A 16,594-nucleotide genomic window follows, 5' to 3' on the forward strand; every position below is an offset into this window, starting at 1 on the left:
TCAAAGTGCATTGATTGTAATAAAGAGCACTTTGAACACTTGTAATAATCAAAATTTATTTGTGAATATCTCAACAATTGTTCACTTTAAGTCCTACATAGTATGATAGTTTGTTATGTAGAATTTGATGCTTTATTAGAATCCAGAAGAAAAAGATTAGACATACCATTTGAAAAAAATAACGATGACCTTGATATCTTTGTTTATCATTACATTTGTCTCCTAATTTAGTTTATTAACTGTGCAGGAAGGCATTTACGTCACGTATAGTGACTTATCCTGTATATATGTATATAAATATTAAATGTATTAAATATTGTAAAATACTTTAAAACGTGCTTTTAATTTAGAGTATAGTTTATTCACAGTTTCTTACAATTATATTTGATGTTTATTATTAATTATTAATTATTAATCATTAATTATTAATTTAATAGCTTAAAACTGAATAAAAGTAAAAGTTCTCATAATAAAAATCTTTGTGTTATAACATTTTTCGTGGAAAATCTTAAAAGTTACGTTATCACGTGCTTTATGTACAAAATTTGATACATGACACATATTAAGCTCTATATTTAATAAATGAAGAAATTTCAGTATATTTTTACGTTAGACTGAAATACATAATGTATTTATGTTAATGATAGCAAATAGTCCATGATAATGAAATTCTCGTTTATTATCGAATAAACGCATATTTTTTTTTTTGCGTAAATTATGTAGACGATTGTTTTGTATGGATGGATTTTATAAATTGGTAAGTATATTAATATATAACTTTATAAATAAATATAATCCAATAAATTATAAAATATCAGGCAACATCTTTAACATTGCTATTAATTGTAGCCATCTCGTGTTCCATATTTTGTTTTCTTCCATTAGAAACAGTCGAATCTTCATAGGTCTAAAAAAAAAAAAAAAGAAATATTACAAAGTTTGAAAATATTTAAACCGTTTAGCTGTAATCATACTGATTGAGCATTTATAATTATAATATTTATTAATTTTTTATCACTAATAAGTAATTCTTTTCTCTTTGAATATTCTAATATTTCAAATTAATTCCTCTCCAATAGTTTTTTTTTGTCTTTTTACTTTATCATATATAAAACGAATAAAATGTAATTTTTTCATAACAATATTAAGTAGATGAACACAACGTACGATATTGGAGTTTATTTTATACCATTTGCTGAATAAGATATTGAATATTTTTGCAAAACAAAAACAAAAAAAAGAAAACCATAATATAAAAAAATTCAAATATATACAAACTCCGCATTTTAATGCAAATAAAATAACAATAAATTACCCATAGTTTCTTGTTGTAATTCTACCTTGTAGGAAGGATTATCATACGCCGATGTAGTTTTGCGTGGTGAAATGTCTGCCTTACTGCTCGTCCGTCTTTTCATTAACATCATTAAAAGAATCAATGTAGATAATATCGCGAGAGATGCAACTATGGCTACTATGACTAAAGGACCATAATAATCTCCTTCGTGTAATGGTATCGAAGCCAATTTACCCACTATAAAAATTGAATTTTTTTTTTTTGTTAAATATAAATTATTTACAAACATTATATTTGCATAATACATATTCAAATGTATTGACAAATAATAACAATTTTAATGAAATACCTTGTCGAGGCACGTTTGTTGGCATTAAAATACCAGGTTTAGTAACAAAATCTTGCACGTTACTTTTCTTAATTCTTCCATTTGTTAAATAAACTTCGATCCACAAACGATACCTTGTTCCTGGTTTTAGATCACTGATAATAGTCTTAGCTGGAGAATCTCTTTTGGCAATTTTAAATGTACTTGTATCTTCTTTGCCACTGTCACTTTGATAAATTGCTCGATAAATATTAACATATTTATCTTCAGGATAAGGAACGCCACTCCATGATACCTCAACGTCGGTCGACTTAATTGTTTTTATCTCAACTTTTACATCGAATAAATATGGATCTGGTTCGGAAAACGTAGTTACGTGAATCTGTATAAAAACAAATGTCTATATGTATTATGTTTTATAAAGATGATTATATTATTGATTAAAAATTTATTCGTTTGAATTTAAGGTTCAAAAGCGACATTACTTTTCGGTTCACCTAACATCTATATTTGTATATATATATATATATTAATTACCGTTTTTTCTGCGACAAGTTCAGTAGTTTGTCCAGGGAATGGTATAAAATAAATTCCAATTTCATACGTTGTCATAGGTTTAAGATTTTCAATAACATAATTCGTTACAGATCTATGAATCAATGGCGTAGCTGCGTATACTTTCCCATCGTGTTCCTTATATCGTAATTGTACTCCATCGATAAACTGTAACTCGTAATCCGTAAATTTCTTCCACATAACATTAATCCAACTCGAGTTTGTTTCCATTATTCTTAATTCCGCATCGATTGGTATTTGTGGTGGTAACGTTGTACCTTCGGCATATTTTTCTAAAGTACGTACAGTGTATACTTTACTCATAGGACTGTTAGTTAAATCTTTTAGCTTAACCATTATTTTCACTTTGTATTCTGTCGATGGTTTCAAATCGTCTAATTCAAATTCCAATTGAGGAGTTGCTATTAGATCACCAGGAGGTGCAAATACTTTTGATTTCCATGTTGTAGGATTGACATTTCTAGATATTCATATAAATGTGATTATTAGAAAAACATTGTAACGAATAAAAGAAATAAATAAATTAGAAAACTTACTTAGGATCACTAGTATATCGTAGTTCGACTCTTCCATGAAGGCCTACTAAAATTGTTGGTACTGTAAATACTAATCGTACCGTACTCTCATCGAGTGCTTCCAAAACTTGTACGGTCACCTCATCGAATGAAGACGATGCAGGGAAATTAGGAATACCTCCTGTTAATGGAAAACCTGATGGTAAATTATGGTCTAATCCTGCAATAGAAATGATAAAGATATTCAACTTTTCAAAGTTCGTTAACGTATAAAAGTTTCGAATAATTGATATGGGCTATTCTCCATTGTAGAACATGAATTTGTCCTGAAGTGATAGATTTAATAAAATCAAATTATAGCTAATAAATATGAAAACCTATATATTGTCATATGAAATTAATGAATTTTTTGTTGATTCTTTTTCTTTTTTTTTCTTTTTCTATCAGGGACGAACCTGACTGGTTTGGCGTTTGTGCTGCGAACGGATGATTCAAGTGCGTGAGTCCTGAATGTGGTATATGAGCATCAATATGAAGCGGTAGAGAAGGTTGCGGACCGGTCGGTATGTTATGAGGTATTGGTGGTTGTCCAGGATAATGTTGGAATGGTCCAGGATTATTATCATGTTGACTGATATGAGCCAACAATTCTTCTATTTTTTGTGGAGTATTAGGAATATCTGGCGTGTGTATATGATAAGTGGTTTGTCCGTTTTCATTTTTTTGTGTAAAGATGTGTGGCTTGCCAGTTTTTTTCGCTAACGGCGGTGGAGTACCAAAATATCCTGTTTGTATTTGATTAGTGGACGGTCGCTTTTGAGTTGCTATTTGTTGATGAAGATTGTATATACCGGAGTGGCCCTGAGGTGGACCATGATCTAGTTGAATTAAACCAGGATGTTGAATATTTATAAAATGGTACAATTCATCGGGTGCGATCTCTTGTTCAGGATTTCGTTGACCTTGTTTCGGTTTTCCCGGTAAAATTGGTGTCAAAGTTTTGATCTTGTCTATATCGGAGAAATGATCACCGATTTGAGTTTTTTTTTTGGAATTCATTTGAATTATCACGTTTGGATCGATCGAGTCTGGTTTTGATGGTATTGAATCATGATAAGGTGGTCCTGCCACGCTCTCGTCGAATTGTGCATTGAAACTAGAAGGAGGTATGTTCTCTCCGTTATTCGGTACAAAAGAGAAACTGGAACTGTCGGATTCTTGATGAGGATTTAATGGTATAAATTGAGGTTGATCGACGTTGTGAACGCCCTTCTGAAAGATTGGTAATTTGTTCGGCTTAATCGTACTATGTATATACTGGTTATCCATATTTGGTTGCATTGGAACGGACATAATTTTATCGGGAAATTTATCAGGACTCAATGGTCCAGGAAAATGTGTTTTAATTGGTTCTACAGGCTTTTTAGAATCCAACTTTGATTTTGATTTATCTTTGATCAATGGTATTAATTTTTCGGTCTGAGAGGATACATGAAATACATTGTCGATGGTAGGATGAGTAGGTTTGTAGTCAGGACTGTAAGGTCCATTGTATGGCACGGTAGGATGTCCAGGATCCATAGGATAATGAACGAGTCCATGAATAGTAGTGGCAGGGTCGGCATAAGTATTAGTATTTTTCGAATCTTCCCACAAGGAGGAAGTGCCATGTTCCGGTTCCTGGCTGGGCCTGACCATTTCCGACTTGTTATTCAATCTTTTGCTATCGTCAATCGATTGCCGATTGAATGTGTCTGTAGCTAAGGGGCCGGGATACGCGGGCGTCGCGTTCATTCCTGCAATAAGTAAAGTCTATTATCACAGAAATTCGGTCGGTAATTTGGTCAGAATTTGTCCAAAGTCCATGCATATTTACAGCCAGATCCAAGTTACCTATGTATACGTATATGTGCAAGCACACCTGCCGCCGTAAAAAGCATGCAGCATCTACAGTTTCTTGTGCAAAAATATACAATTAACGAACGTGTGTGTGTGTGTGTGTGACCTATATTGATCATTTTTACAGTTATTTTCAATCAATTCGTATCTACTTATATACACATATACGTTTATATACGTATATATTTATGTCAAATTATTATATCCTATACCTATACCTACGTATAAGAGATTTTTATAGGTGAACGACAGGTATGCCTATCCGATTATAATCTTTTTAGTGATATAAGTCTGTGCGATGGATATATGTCATAGTCCTTAGTTTAGATGAACACACTAAATTGGGATGATAATTATTTTTTACACAAATGTATATATACATTATTTGTTTGAAATAATATACTGGATATATCCAGTCAGGTCCGTGCATGGTACAAAGCGTAACCCAATACCAGACACCCATTTGTTGTTATAATTTAAGGACGAAAATATAGTGATGAAAAATTTTGTTTATCCTTCACGAGTACCGTCACCGTCACATTAAATAGAATAAAAGAATTGGGAACAGTTCTTTTTTTTTTTTTTTTTTTTAAACTGATTCGATCGTTCATTCCTCAATAATCAGTAATTTTTTCGACTATTTTAAAAATTATTTTTAATCAAATTGATAATTGAATTTCAAATGAGATTAAAGTTCGAAGTATATCTGTACCCTGTAACGAAGGATTTCCACAGGCCCAGTGCAAGCAACAATCATCACCAGGTAAATGCATCAAGGTTGCTTGTTGCGATGGACATTGTAACGTTACAGGTGGCAAAGCAGGAACAGGTGGACAGGCTGCATGACAGGTCACATTTCCCATTTCACAATAACATCGCTTTTCACATCCAGTTACATTCGATGGTAATTCACTCCAATTGACGTATGTCACTCCTTCATAATTGCAAGATCCATTATTTCTACAATGAACTTCCTGAAAAAAGAAAAGAATTTATAGAAATATAATATAACGGAGAATAGAATTATTGCCTCACCCTATATATATATATATATATATATATATATATATATAAATCACAGAATTCGTGTAAATATCGTTAATAATATATTTTTAATCAGAAAATAATCAAATTAATGAAAATATAATATTAATTATTTGTTTACCTGAGGACAACACTGAGGTGCCTTCGGAACGAAATTCGCTGGAACGGTTTCCCAATCAATACAATAAGGATCCAATACGTCTAATCCAAAATCAGTAGGACACTGTATTGTAACGCATTCTGCTTTTCCCCCTTCAGCACATATACAGAAGGAAATACATTCGTCGTACCATTCTGCACCAAGCTTATAAGATTTCCCTCTGTGACTGCACGAGTTTTTATCGAACATTTTCTCCGAAACATTAGTTTTTATTACTTCAGCAGGTAAAGATACTTGAATAGCTGGACCAGTTTTGCCTGACTCAATAACACGAACGTAATAAGTACGTGCTGGTTCCAAATTCGAAATGATGCCAGCTAAAGAAACAAGAACAAAAATAATAGATAAATTATTAAACGAAAAAGTTTGAAGATTATATTCTCGAAATAATTATACATATTACCTTTGTCGGGTATTTGTTGTCTCCAGACGTGATTGTTATCAGATATCTCGATGGTAACGGTATCTACATTTTTTCCCGAAAGTTTTAACTTGATCGCCGTTGAATTTAAAACTTTAACATCGGTCAAATTAACGCTCAAATCGGTTGAATTTTCAGTCTTGATTTCGTGATCGCCGAGAGTAACGTCGCATAATGTAATAGTGCAACATGAATCTCTGCCAATAGAAAATATTGTATTCTATGATTTGTTTTGTAACACGTAGAATATTTTACTAATTAAATGGACACACATACATACCTCGGGTCCATTAGTTCGACACAACGATCATGTTGATTAGCGATAGATGTAGTTTCATTTGGTGGACACCTCGGTTCACACTTAAGATTTCCACCAGTTTCGCAAATGCATACTTTCGAGCAACCATCTTCAACGCGTTGTCCTCGCGAAATAGTTTTGTTTCTAAATAAACATGTCTCTTCCGGTTCCGGTGCTAAGCGTATAAAAATATTATTAACGCAATCGTTGATAATTATTTGGTAATTTAGATTTTATCTGATGATAAAATTAACATGATCGTATCGATCGTAGTATAATTAGAAATACACGTTTAATATTAAACTTAAATACCTGAATCAGCAGCGCAAATTAAAATAGCACAACATGGTTCCTCGGTGATTAATTTCTCTTCGCAAAGTGGATCGTGTATACCTCTACCTGCTCTAACGTAAGGCGAAATACATAATGGTTTACAATCCCCAATAAATCCACCCTCCTTGCAAGTACATTTCTCTTCGCAATCTCTAATAATTTTATCTCCCATAGAATAAGTTTGTCCATCGTCGATACATTGAATCGAATTAGGCAAAAAGCTTGACGAAACGTTCAACATGGTCTCATTGTGAGGTACCACGTATTCTCCTCCTAATAATAAAGTTTATTTATAATATAATCATAATTGAAAAAAAATGAAATACTACAAATTGACGAGGTGACGATAAATTGTAATATAAACAAAAAGAAAAAAAAATAGAAAGAACAACTGGACGAAAAGAAATTTACACCTTCGATTTCTTTGTCATTTTCGTCCATACTGACGTCACTCAGATCTGTCAAATTGGTGTGCAACGAATTAGCTGGTTCGGGTGCAGTAACGTTGAGTGCTCTTCCTCTGTTTGATAATGATGATGATGATGATGATGTCGCTTCGTTGATTCCTAATTCTTCATTTGTAATTTTGATTGTCGTATTTTCTTTTTCTTCCGTTAAATTTGATGTCTCCGTTACGTCAGGAATTTTCATCGTAGATGACGATGAAGTAGCAATTACCTCGCCACGAAATAGAAGAGGTATAGCGGTGCTTTCTTTTTTAACGGAGGACTTTGATTCCGTGTTATCTCGAGAAGATGCGAGATATGCGGTCGAAGATTTACCATCATCCTCCTTGTAAGATTTTTGATATTTTTGTTCCACTTTTGTTTTAAGGTCAACTACGGATTTCTTTTTAGCCTCTGTCGATACTTTAGCATCCGTTTCTTTGATCAATAATTCACTTTTCGAATTAAACGTTTCGTTTTTTGTTCTAGTTTCCAATGGCTCGACTTTTAATATATTTTCATTTTCGGCAACTGCAAAGAAGGATAAAAGAAATACGATTAAATTTATCTTTAGATATTAATAATATTTGTTTTTTTTTTTTTTGAACTAATATAATAGAAGATTAATTATTTTCATTCTTAATTAAATGGTCCTACTTGTGTATGTGTGTGTGTGTGTGATGTCGTATTATATTATATTTTATGTATAATATATGATTTAATTTTTAATTATTTATAGTATTATTATCTAACACTAATTAATGATTATTTTCTATTTTATTTTCAATTAAAAAATTAGATAGTTATTTGTAATATAGAAATAAGATGATACTTTTTATTAATGTTTTATTTTTTTCTTTTATATTGAATAAGACATTGTCGTAGCATTATTTAAAATTGTATACTTTTTTTTTATCTGACATGAGCCACAATATCTTTTCTTTATTCTTATCTAAGAAAATCTATAACAATTTGTTAATTTTATATTGATATTATAATTTTCTTCTCTTTATATTTATTTTCATAATTTGATATCGATCAAATAAAAAGAATGTATGTTATGTTAAAAAAAAAGTGGGTCATCTTTCCCAGATTTAAATTTAATATATTGTATATTTTATATATTTATATATACATATATTATTGTACATGTATTTAAAAGGAGCTATCTTTTTTTTTTTCAAGCATTCACACGATAAGTTAGTATCTTTCGACCTTCTTTCAAGAATACGTTAACATTATTTAATTGTTATCAATGATCCAACTGTGAAACAATGTCGTCAAGAGGTCCGGTGTAACGGTAAATGAAACTGTGAGCAAGCGATGCGGTATGTCCGGGCTAAGAAACTTGTTAAATTCGATAATGGTGATTGAATGTAAAGTGCAAATTCTACTTGTAGATACTTAATGAGTTCGTTTCGATAGAATAACTTTCAAGGATTTGTAGTTGTACAATTTTTCTTTCTTTTGTTAATCATTTAAACAATTTTCTAGATCATTCATTCTAGTTGTGGTGTAACCACGAAAATACATACGATAATAATGTTGCCAGGATATTAAGTAGGTTCCCCCTTTTTTTTTTTTTTTTTTTGAAACGGATAAAAGAAGATAAGACAAGGAAGTGAACGTCCTTGATAAACCTACTTATATACATATATGCGTTTTGATATTCAGTTATTCTCATTGGGACCTCACGAAAGTATCACAACTCTCTTTCTCTGTTTCGTTTAAAAGAAGCCTTTATTCTCAGAGATCTGCCGGTGATACGACATTGTGCAGGTAGAAAGTTTCCTGACGTAACGGACGACCTCACGAAGATGCAACCAAATGAATTACATTCGTTAAACGGATGTATATATATATACATATATTTTGTCTAATTATTTCAATTAATCGACTAATTTTTTTTGTTGATAATTTAATTCGATATTTAATCTTCCGTTACATCGTGTAACTTTGAAGTCCCATAGCAATATATTTATTTTCATTTTATTTTCTCATTTTATTCTGACAAATTATATATACATATATATATATATATATATGAGATTATTTTATATTCTTTAAAAGTATAAGTTATTTTATTATAATACAATTAGGTATATTAGAACAAGTAATGTTAGAACTTGTGTGTAACATTAAATTATTTTGGATGTAGATATAATTAAGAAATTAGGTTATCAAGGGATTTAATCATTATATATCATACTATAAAAAATTTCGTCGTTTATCAAATAACATACCAAGGAAGTACAACTTCCATTACGGTATGAATGAAGAATCATAACGGTTCAACCGGTTCACACGAACTCTATATTCGTTGAGTTCACTTGACACGGCATATTCGGCACGTGCGACTTATGCAGAATCGCGGTATGCCATTAGAAAGAATTATATGTTGATTTTAATGCAAGGATTCTAAATAAACGATTAATAGAAGAAGAAAAAATACATATATACGTGAAGAGAAATTGTTTACCTCAAAAACTTATTTATATATATATATATATATATAAAAGAATAAGACTCTATCGAAAGTTTAGTAATACTTTTAAGATCAACTTTTAATCGTAAAGAAACAGTATATTTACATCGAAGGCCAGCCAGTGTAACGCTATTCGCATATCAACTACTCGTACTATAATATTTTCCAATCTGGAGACAAGTTACCACAGCTTACTTGCAATCTAGGTTTATAACGTTCAATAATTAAGAGAATACGATATCTTAGAAAACTACTTACTTAATCGGACGATTAAATGTCGAAATTTGAACACAATTACAATTACATTATTTGAATTTGAATGTGACAGTGAAAATATTTCTAAAATTAGGGTGACAAGTTGTTATATTTGTTTTATCATAATGATGATTTTAAGAAGACATTTCGAATAAATATAATAAATAATTAATAATATAATTTAGAGAATAATTTTATTATAATTTCTTATCTTAATATATGTAAATTATGTGTCACGATGTTTGTCCGCAATGTACTCCTAAATTACTAAACCGATTTTAATCAAATTTTGCACACTGTGTGAAGTTTCATCCAATTTGAAAGATAGGATAGTTTATATCTCAATTTTATTGTGAATTATTTGTTTATTAAATAAAGAATCATGATTATCTCTGTTAGTTCGATAAGATTCTAAACAGATGGTGGTATAAGGTAATTCGTTGACTTAAAGACGTGTGTATAGGACTGATCGTAAGCCACAGCAACGCGTGACGGGGCACCCCTATATAAAAATTTTAAAAATGTTATATGAGTATGCCGTTTACTTACTTTAGTAATAAGGTCTTAACACTATTAAATGAGAGCAATTTTTAGACCGTACATGATAAATGAAACTACAATGTTAATTTGAAAATGAATAAGTTATAAGTAGCTCATGTATATATATATATATATGTAAAATTAAATAAACATGTTTTTGTCTCATATTTGTCTCATAACGGCTTAAAACGTTGAAACTTTGTTATATATCGTAAACAATATTTTTTTTTCCTCGTATGATCTAAATATTTTATATATCAATGATTTGAACAATTACGATGTAAACAAATGAAATCATCATAAAGTTGGATATATCATAGAATTTTTGTAAAAGAAAAAAGAAAAAGAAATTAAAGAATATTATTAATCGAGATTGAAAAGTGGAAACCGAGGAAGAGAAGAGGAGAAGAAAAAAAGTGGAAGAAAAGCAGGGAAAAATATCTCGAGAAGGTAGAACGAGAAGGTAAACTGGATGGAACGCGGGATATTATGGTGGGAGGATAAAACAAGATGCCGGAGATGGAGGGAGAGAGAAAATAGTCGGTCACCGAGCGAACATGCCTTTGGCTATACGGTATCCTATCCTACTTGCTACTTCTTGTAAAATAAACATTTGATTTCATACTTTGTATTTTATCGATTTAAACTACAATATTCTGTTTTTTATTTTTTTTTTATTTCGAAATCAAATGAAAAATAATCAATACTTGATATTATTTTTCATCCGATGATATAAATTTGATCAGAAATTAGAGGATATAACAACGATGATTCAGATCATCTTTCTTATTACATCATTGATCGTTACCGATCGATCTTACGATATTGAAACCATCGAGAGAACATAGAACATGTTAACAACTTAACATCTATAACTCGTTTTAATAATTCTTCAAATCAATATTGTAGATAATTTTTCTTATCAATGATAGAATATTTTCCGAAATTTTTTAATTTCAATAGAACACCTTGATTATTTTACAGAGAGTAAAGAAATTAATTAAGAATACATACAAATGAACATTACAAATTAACTATGGAAAAATAAAACGTATAAAAATGATCAAATGTACATTTTATCGTATAACATTTATTATTGCGTTTTACGTAATACAGTTTGTGGTAAACGATACTTTAAATTATATCACTACGATATTATTCAATTCTTGACTCTGATATCTGGTTTATTATAAATAAACTATGAAATGCAAATCGAATACTATAGATTTTTAAATAACTACGAGAAATATACCACTCGTCTCTTGACGAGGTTTAGATTCGATAAAAAAGAAAAGTTAGTTTTATTGAACGATTAATCACGTTTTCAGAGAGAGAGAGAGAGAGAGAGAGAGCGAGAGAGAAATATATATTATATACATACATACGAGGTTACTAGTAGTGTGTGTGTGTGTGTGTGTGTGTGTGTGTGTGTGTATATGTACTTTCGACAAATACGAAGAGTCGAGAGTGGAACGGTGGCATTTTCAATGCGAATTATAATTGAAAGAGAAATGCGCTAATATCTATCTCGTTGGAAGGTAAAAAAAAATTCACTATGGCTGGTCCTCGTGTCCTTTTTGTTCGTTATTTTTTTTTTCTTTTTTTCATTTTTACATTCGATTCTCGCCAAGTTTATTAATGTGTGTGAGTGAGCCGCGCCCGCGTTTGCTCTTTCGTTCATTTGTTCGTTCATACGTTCATTCGTTCGAGGTTCCTTTCCCCAATCCAATCCAATCCCACCTTCTTTATCTTCGAAAGCGTACTTTAACTGACTATGAGGACTAATAATCTAACATAAGCAAAGAAAAAAATAAGAAAAAGCCCCATGTTCTCCAACTGTTGCTAAGAAGTTCAGCTTTTAACAGGATCGTTACGTAAAACCCATTGCATTGATTTTATTTTCATATTTCATCATTGACACCGGTCCCCTTTGATTTATGCGATATTACAGTTTTCATACGTTATAAATTATATACGTTTACGTAGTCAAATAATATTCATTGGCAATTTGTAACGAATTACAAAATATTATATAATATATATGTTCGACATATGCAATATTATGAATTTTTTCTTATTATTTTTCAATTGGCTCGAATTTTGAATAATTCGATATATCCAGTCTTGTATTGTATCAATATTACTTGAAGATAATACGTATTTTAGAAAAAAAAAAAGAAATCAATATGAAATGTATGATTATTTTGAATTATAGTACTGTCATCGAACAATAAATAAAATAGATTTATAATCAACGAAAAAAAGGTGTATAGAAATGTTGATTTTGAATTATCCTACTTTACTATATTTCACTTTCGTTAGAACAATTTTGTAACAACGTTCGATAAATTATTATATATAATAATATCTTTCCAAACATCGGTTGTTGTTTTCTATGCGAGCATTGAAATCTCCATAATCTTTGAATAGTCTTTTAATAATATTTGTTGAAAAGTCTCTTTCTATTTGGATAAATCAAAAGTTCGTAAATTTATTGTGTTAGGTATAAATTGAATAATGAATTGTTGTATTCTTGTTTATTCGAAAAATATAAATAAAAATAAAAATACAAATGCGCGAAATGTTTGTTCATGTGAATATTTTTCTGATTTATTTGTTCTCTCTTTCTCTCTCTCTCTCTCGAGGATTATAGAATGGAAAATTGTTTGAAATCTTTGAAAACTCGGACAAGGAGCAAGACCTCGAAGAGTTCTATGCCCTCTTCTTTTCTTTCTTATTCCGATATTTCTCTTCTAAGCTACGCGAGAAGCATATGGGATAATATACCTAGTACATTCGCGTTTGTTACTTTACCAATATACCGGGTAGGTGATCATTTCGATACTGCAATTATCAAACTCATCAAATTGATCGACTTTAAATATTATTATTTTGTTTAATTATCCGAATTTTATTTATTAAAGAATTATTATTTGTACATGTTAATAATCTATTATTGCGAAATGAAATAAATTAATAATAATAATGAAATATACTTTTGGTTTTCTTTATAATAGCATTTGAAGAATTAAACAAATAATACATATTTGAATATCTTTAATTTTTCATATTTATTGTTATTATTATTATTATTTGTAAAACGTTTCGAGGACACTAGGTATGTACTAATTACTTATAGAACGTATATGCATATGTCTTTATGTTACAACACGGCAAGTCATTATTTTGTCTTTCGTATTCTTATATTAGTAAGCAAAGAAAATTTATACGTATAATACAATCACAGACTTTACTCTCTAAGCGCCATGATTTTTTTATCCTTCCTTTTTTTTTTTTTTTTTTTTTACATATTTCATTATTGAGATTTCGATTTTTAGAAAAAAAAATAAAATAAAATAAAATAAAATACTCAACAATATAACTTCAAGAAATATGGTTACTTATTTTAAACTATTCTTCTAACAATATTTTATTTCGTTGATAAAATAATAACAATTATTAATAAAGATAAATAGAAAAAGAGTACACAGCGATTGTCTAGATATAATTTTTCTGACACACACATACACATATATATATATATATATATATATACATTTTTCAAGAGAGTGGATTCACTGCTAACCTATATAAAATCCTTAACGAATTCTTATCCATTGTTTGTGTTTAATTATAGACCTCGTTAGTTCGCGCGTAAAATAAAAGGAGCGAAAAAATTAATAAAAAGTAGAAAATAAATAATAATATACAAAAAAAAAAAAAAAAAAAAACTAATGGAGAGGTATGTTATCTCAAAATAATTTACGAATCTTCATTTCTTCGCTTCGTTAAAAATAATACGTTAGAATATTTATTTTCTGTTTGCTTTCGAATTGAAACGTTGTATACGGTGATATCGACGAGATTGTATCAAAGAAAGAAAGAAAGAGAAAGAGAAAGAGAAAGAGAAAGAGAAAGAGAGAGAGGTGACGAAGTGGGTTCTTCCTATAAGAAACCATAAAAGAAAGTATGTGATTCGTTCATTGATGCGTTGCAAAGCTTCTTCTATATGCTTAAGTATCTGCAATTTAAAAAATAAGAAAGTTGTGTAGGCCTATAGCAAAATAATCATCCTATAAGCTATATATTATAATATTATACTATATTTGAACGTGAAATTTAAAAGGAAGATCACACACACACACACACACATACATACAACGCCCGACTCCTCCTTTTACGAGTCACAGTTAAGCGTCTTATTCTTTCGAAGGTCGTCGTACGAGCGAATGCGTGTCGGTCGGTTCACCAACTGGACTCTTCATGCTACCGTTAATCCGCTTCGAATCCAAATGACGACGACGACGACGACGAACGACGAATACTTTTTCACGTTTACGTCCCCATGTAATAAAAATCAAAAAGAAAACAACACACACACACACACACACACTATCGTTTACTTTCTTATTGTGCACGTGGAAAAACGATTAAAGGAAAATGATATATAGATAAAGATGATTTTATAGTTGAACATTTTGATCATGAAATGCAATCGTGCATACATCCCCCATTATCGATATTATTTAAAACCAACGTTCGTTATAGTTTTATAAACAAACAACAAATAATTATAGAAGGAGATAGAACACGTGTAATCTTTAATCGATCGATCGAAATAAATTGTTTATTAATTCAAATTCAATTTTTAATTGAATCGTTAGAATTAGAATTATATTATAAGTGTTTTTTTTTTTATATTGGTGTGCTTTAATTGTTAATGTTTATTATTATTATTATTATTAATTGATATTATATAATATTTGTAGTGTATATATGATATATATATATATATATATATATATATATATATATTATTATAATTTTAATAATTATATAAAATTATAATATTAATACATTTACCGTTTGTTGTCGTTCCCTTTGTCGTTGCCGCCGTCGTTGTCATCATCATCGTCGTCGTCATCGTCGTCATCGTCGTCGTTGTTGTTATCGGAATAGTTTCGATATTCAACGCAGATGAAAAAGGAATAATAACAGCTAGCAGGCTTAAAAGGCAAAGTCCTGCTAGCATTGTACACAACGAACATTTTTTCAGGATGCGCATCCTACCGCATAATTCTTCAAGATAGGCACTACAAACAACCACCAACACTCTTTGCTCGAAAAACTATTAACCCGACACAAATAAATATTATAATATAAATGTATCACTATAAAAAAAAAAACAAATATCCACTGTCACTTTGTTATTTCATCGAATTTCATTTGTTCACGTTGATCGTTCGAACCGATCTAATAATAATAATAATCGTTTCTTTATTATTATTTTCTTTTTTTATTTTATCTTTCTTCACCCCCCCTCGAAATTAATCACAAAATGATCGAACAAAAAAAAACTAAACAAATTCTTCAAAAAGGATTATTAGTGTTGATTCTTAATACTTGATTTTTTCAAAGTACAAACAACATTGTTTGGGTCCCCCTTTAATTTTTTTTTTTTTTTTTTTACAGTTAATTTGGTGACTTGTCTCGTTTTCGTTTTTAAAAGCTTGATATTCCGTTTTTATATTAGTTCTCAGTTTTTACGTACAACTACCTTTACTGACCAGGGATAGCACACTTGATCCGTGTCGAGGACGGAGGCGAAATGCAGCAGTGAGCGGTATCCATCTCTCTCTTTCTCTCTCTCTCTCTCTATCTCTTTTTACCTCCTCCTCTCTTCTCGTACTGTCTTCGTATTCGTCGTTGTCGTTACCACTACCACTAATAATACCAATACCACCATCACCGGTAACATTGCTGTCATTATCATCGACATCACCATCACAATCACAAACTACCATACTACTAATATCTAAACTTTTCATTCCTTCTCTTTCTTTCTCTCTCTCTCTCTCTCTCTCTCTTTCTCTTAGCCCTCCTCTCCCCTCTCTCTTTCGTATACTAGGCCTCAGGGAATTCTCTACGCTCACCTTCCTAGGCAACCCGATTCTATAGAGTGACCATAGTAAACGAAGACTTCCTACTCTCTTTCAA

General features: G+C 30.3%; 1 protein-coding gene across 3 annotated transcripts; it reads right to left on the bottom strand.

Moving 5' to 3' along the window:
- Positions 1-339: 339 nt before the first annotated feature.
- On the bottom strand, positions 340-16,202 carry sas (stranded at second). 3 transcript variants are annotated; one of them, XM_015316470.2, is made up of 13 exons: positions 15,461-16,202; positions 7,285-7,848; positions 6,851-7,144; positions 6,521-6,713; positions 6,223-6,437; positions 5,781-6,136; positions 5,328-5,589; positions 3,172-4,512; positions 2,738-2,897; positions 2,163-2,661; positions 1,647-2,007; positions 1,341-1,534; positions 340-907 (listed from the first exon to the last, which is right to left on the bottom strand). In XM_015316470.2, the coding sequence occupies exons 1-13, from the start codon at positions 15,660-15,662 to the stop codon at positions 815-817; spliced, it is 4,734 nt and encodes a 1,577-aa protein (XP_015171956.2). In that variant the 5' UTR covers positions 15,663-16,202; the 3' UTR covers positions 340-814. The 3 variants fall into 3 exon arrangements, with proteins under 3 accessions (XP_015171956.2, XP_089034248.1, XP_015171954.2); XM_089178122.1 differs by having other exon boundaries at positions 1,316-1,534; XM_015316468.2 differs by having other exon boundaries at positions 2,738-2,936.
- Between the last annotated feature and the right edge of the window lie 392 nt (positions 16,203-16,594).

Source organism: Polistes dominula, unplaced genomic scaffold, assembly GCF_049000335.1.
Source record: "Polistes dominula isolate Pdom_NZ unplaced genomic scaffold, Pdom_raw_medaka contig_77, whole genome shotgun sequence".
In the NCBI taxonomy this organism is placed as follows: Eukaryota; Metazoa; Arthropoda; class Insecta; order Hymenoptera; family Vespidae; genus Polistes; species Polistes dominula.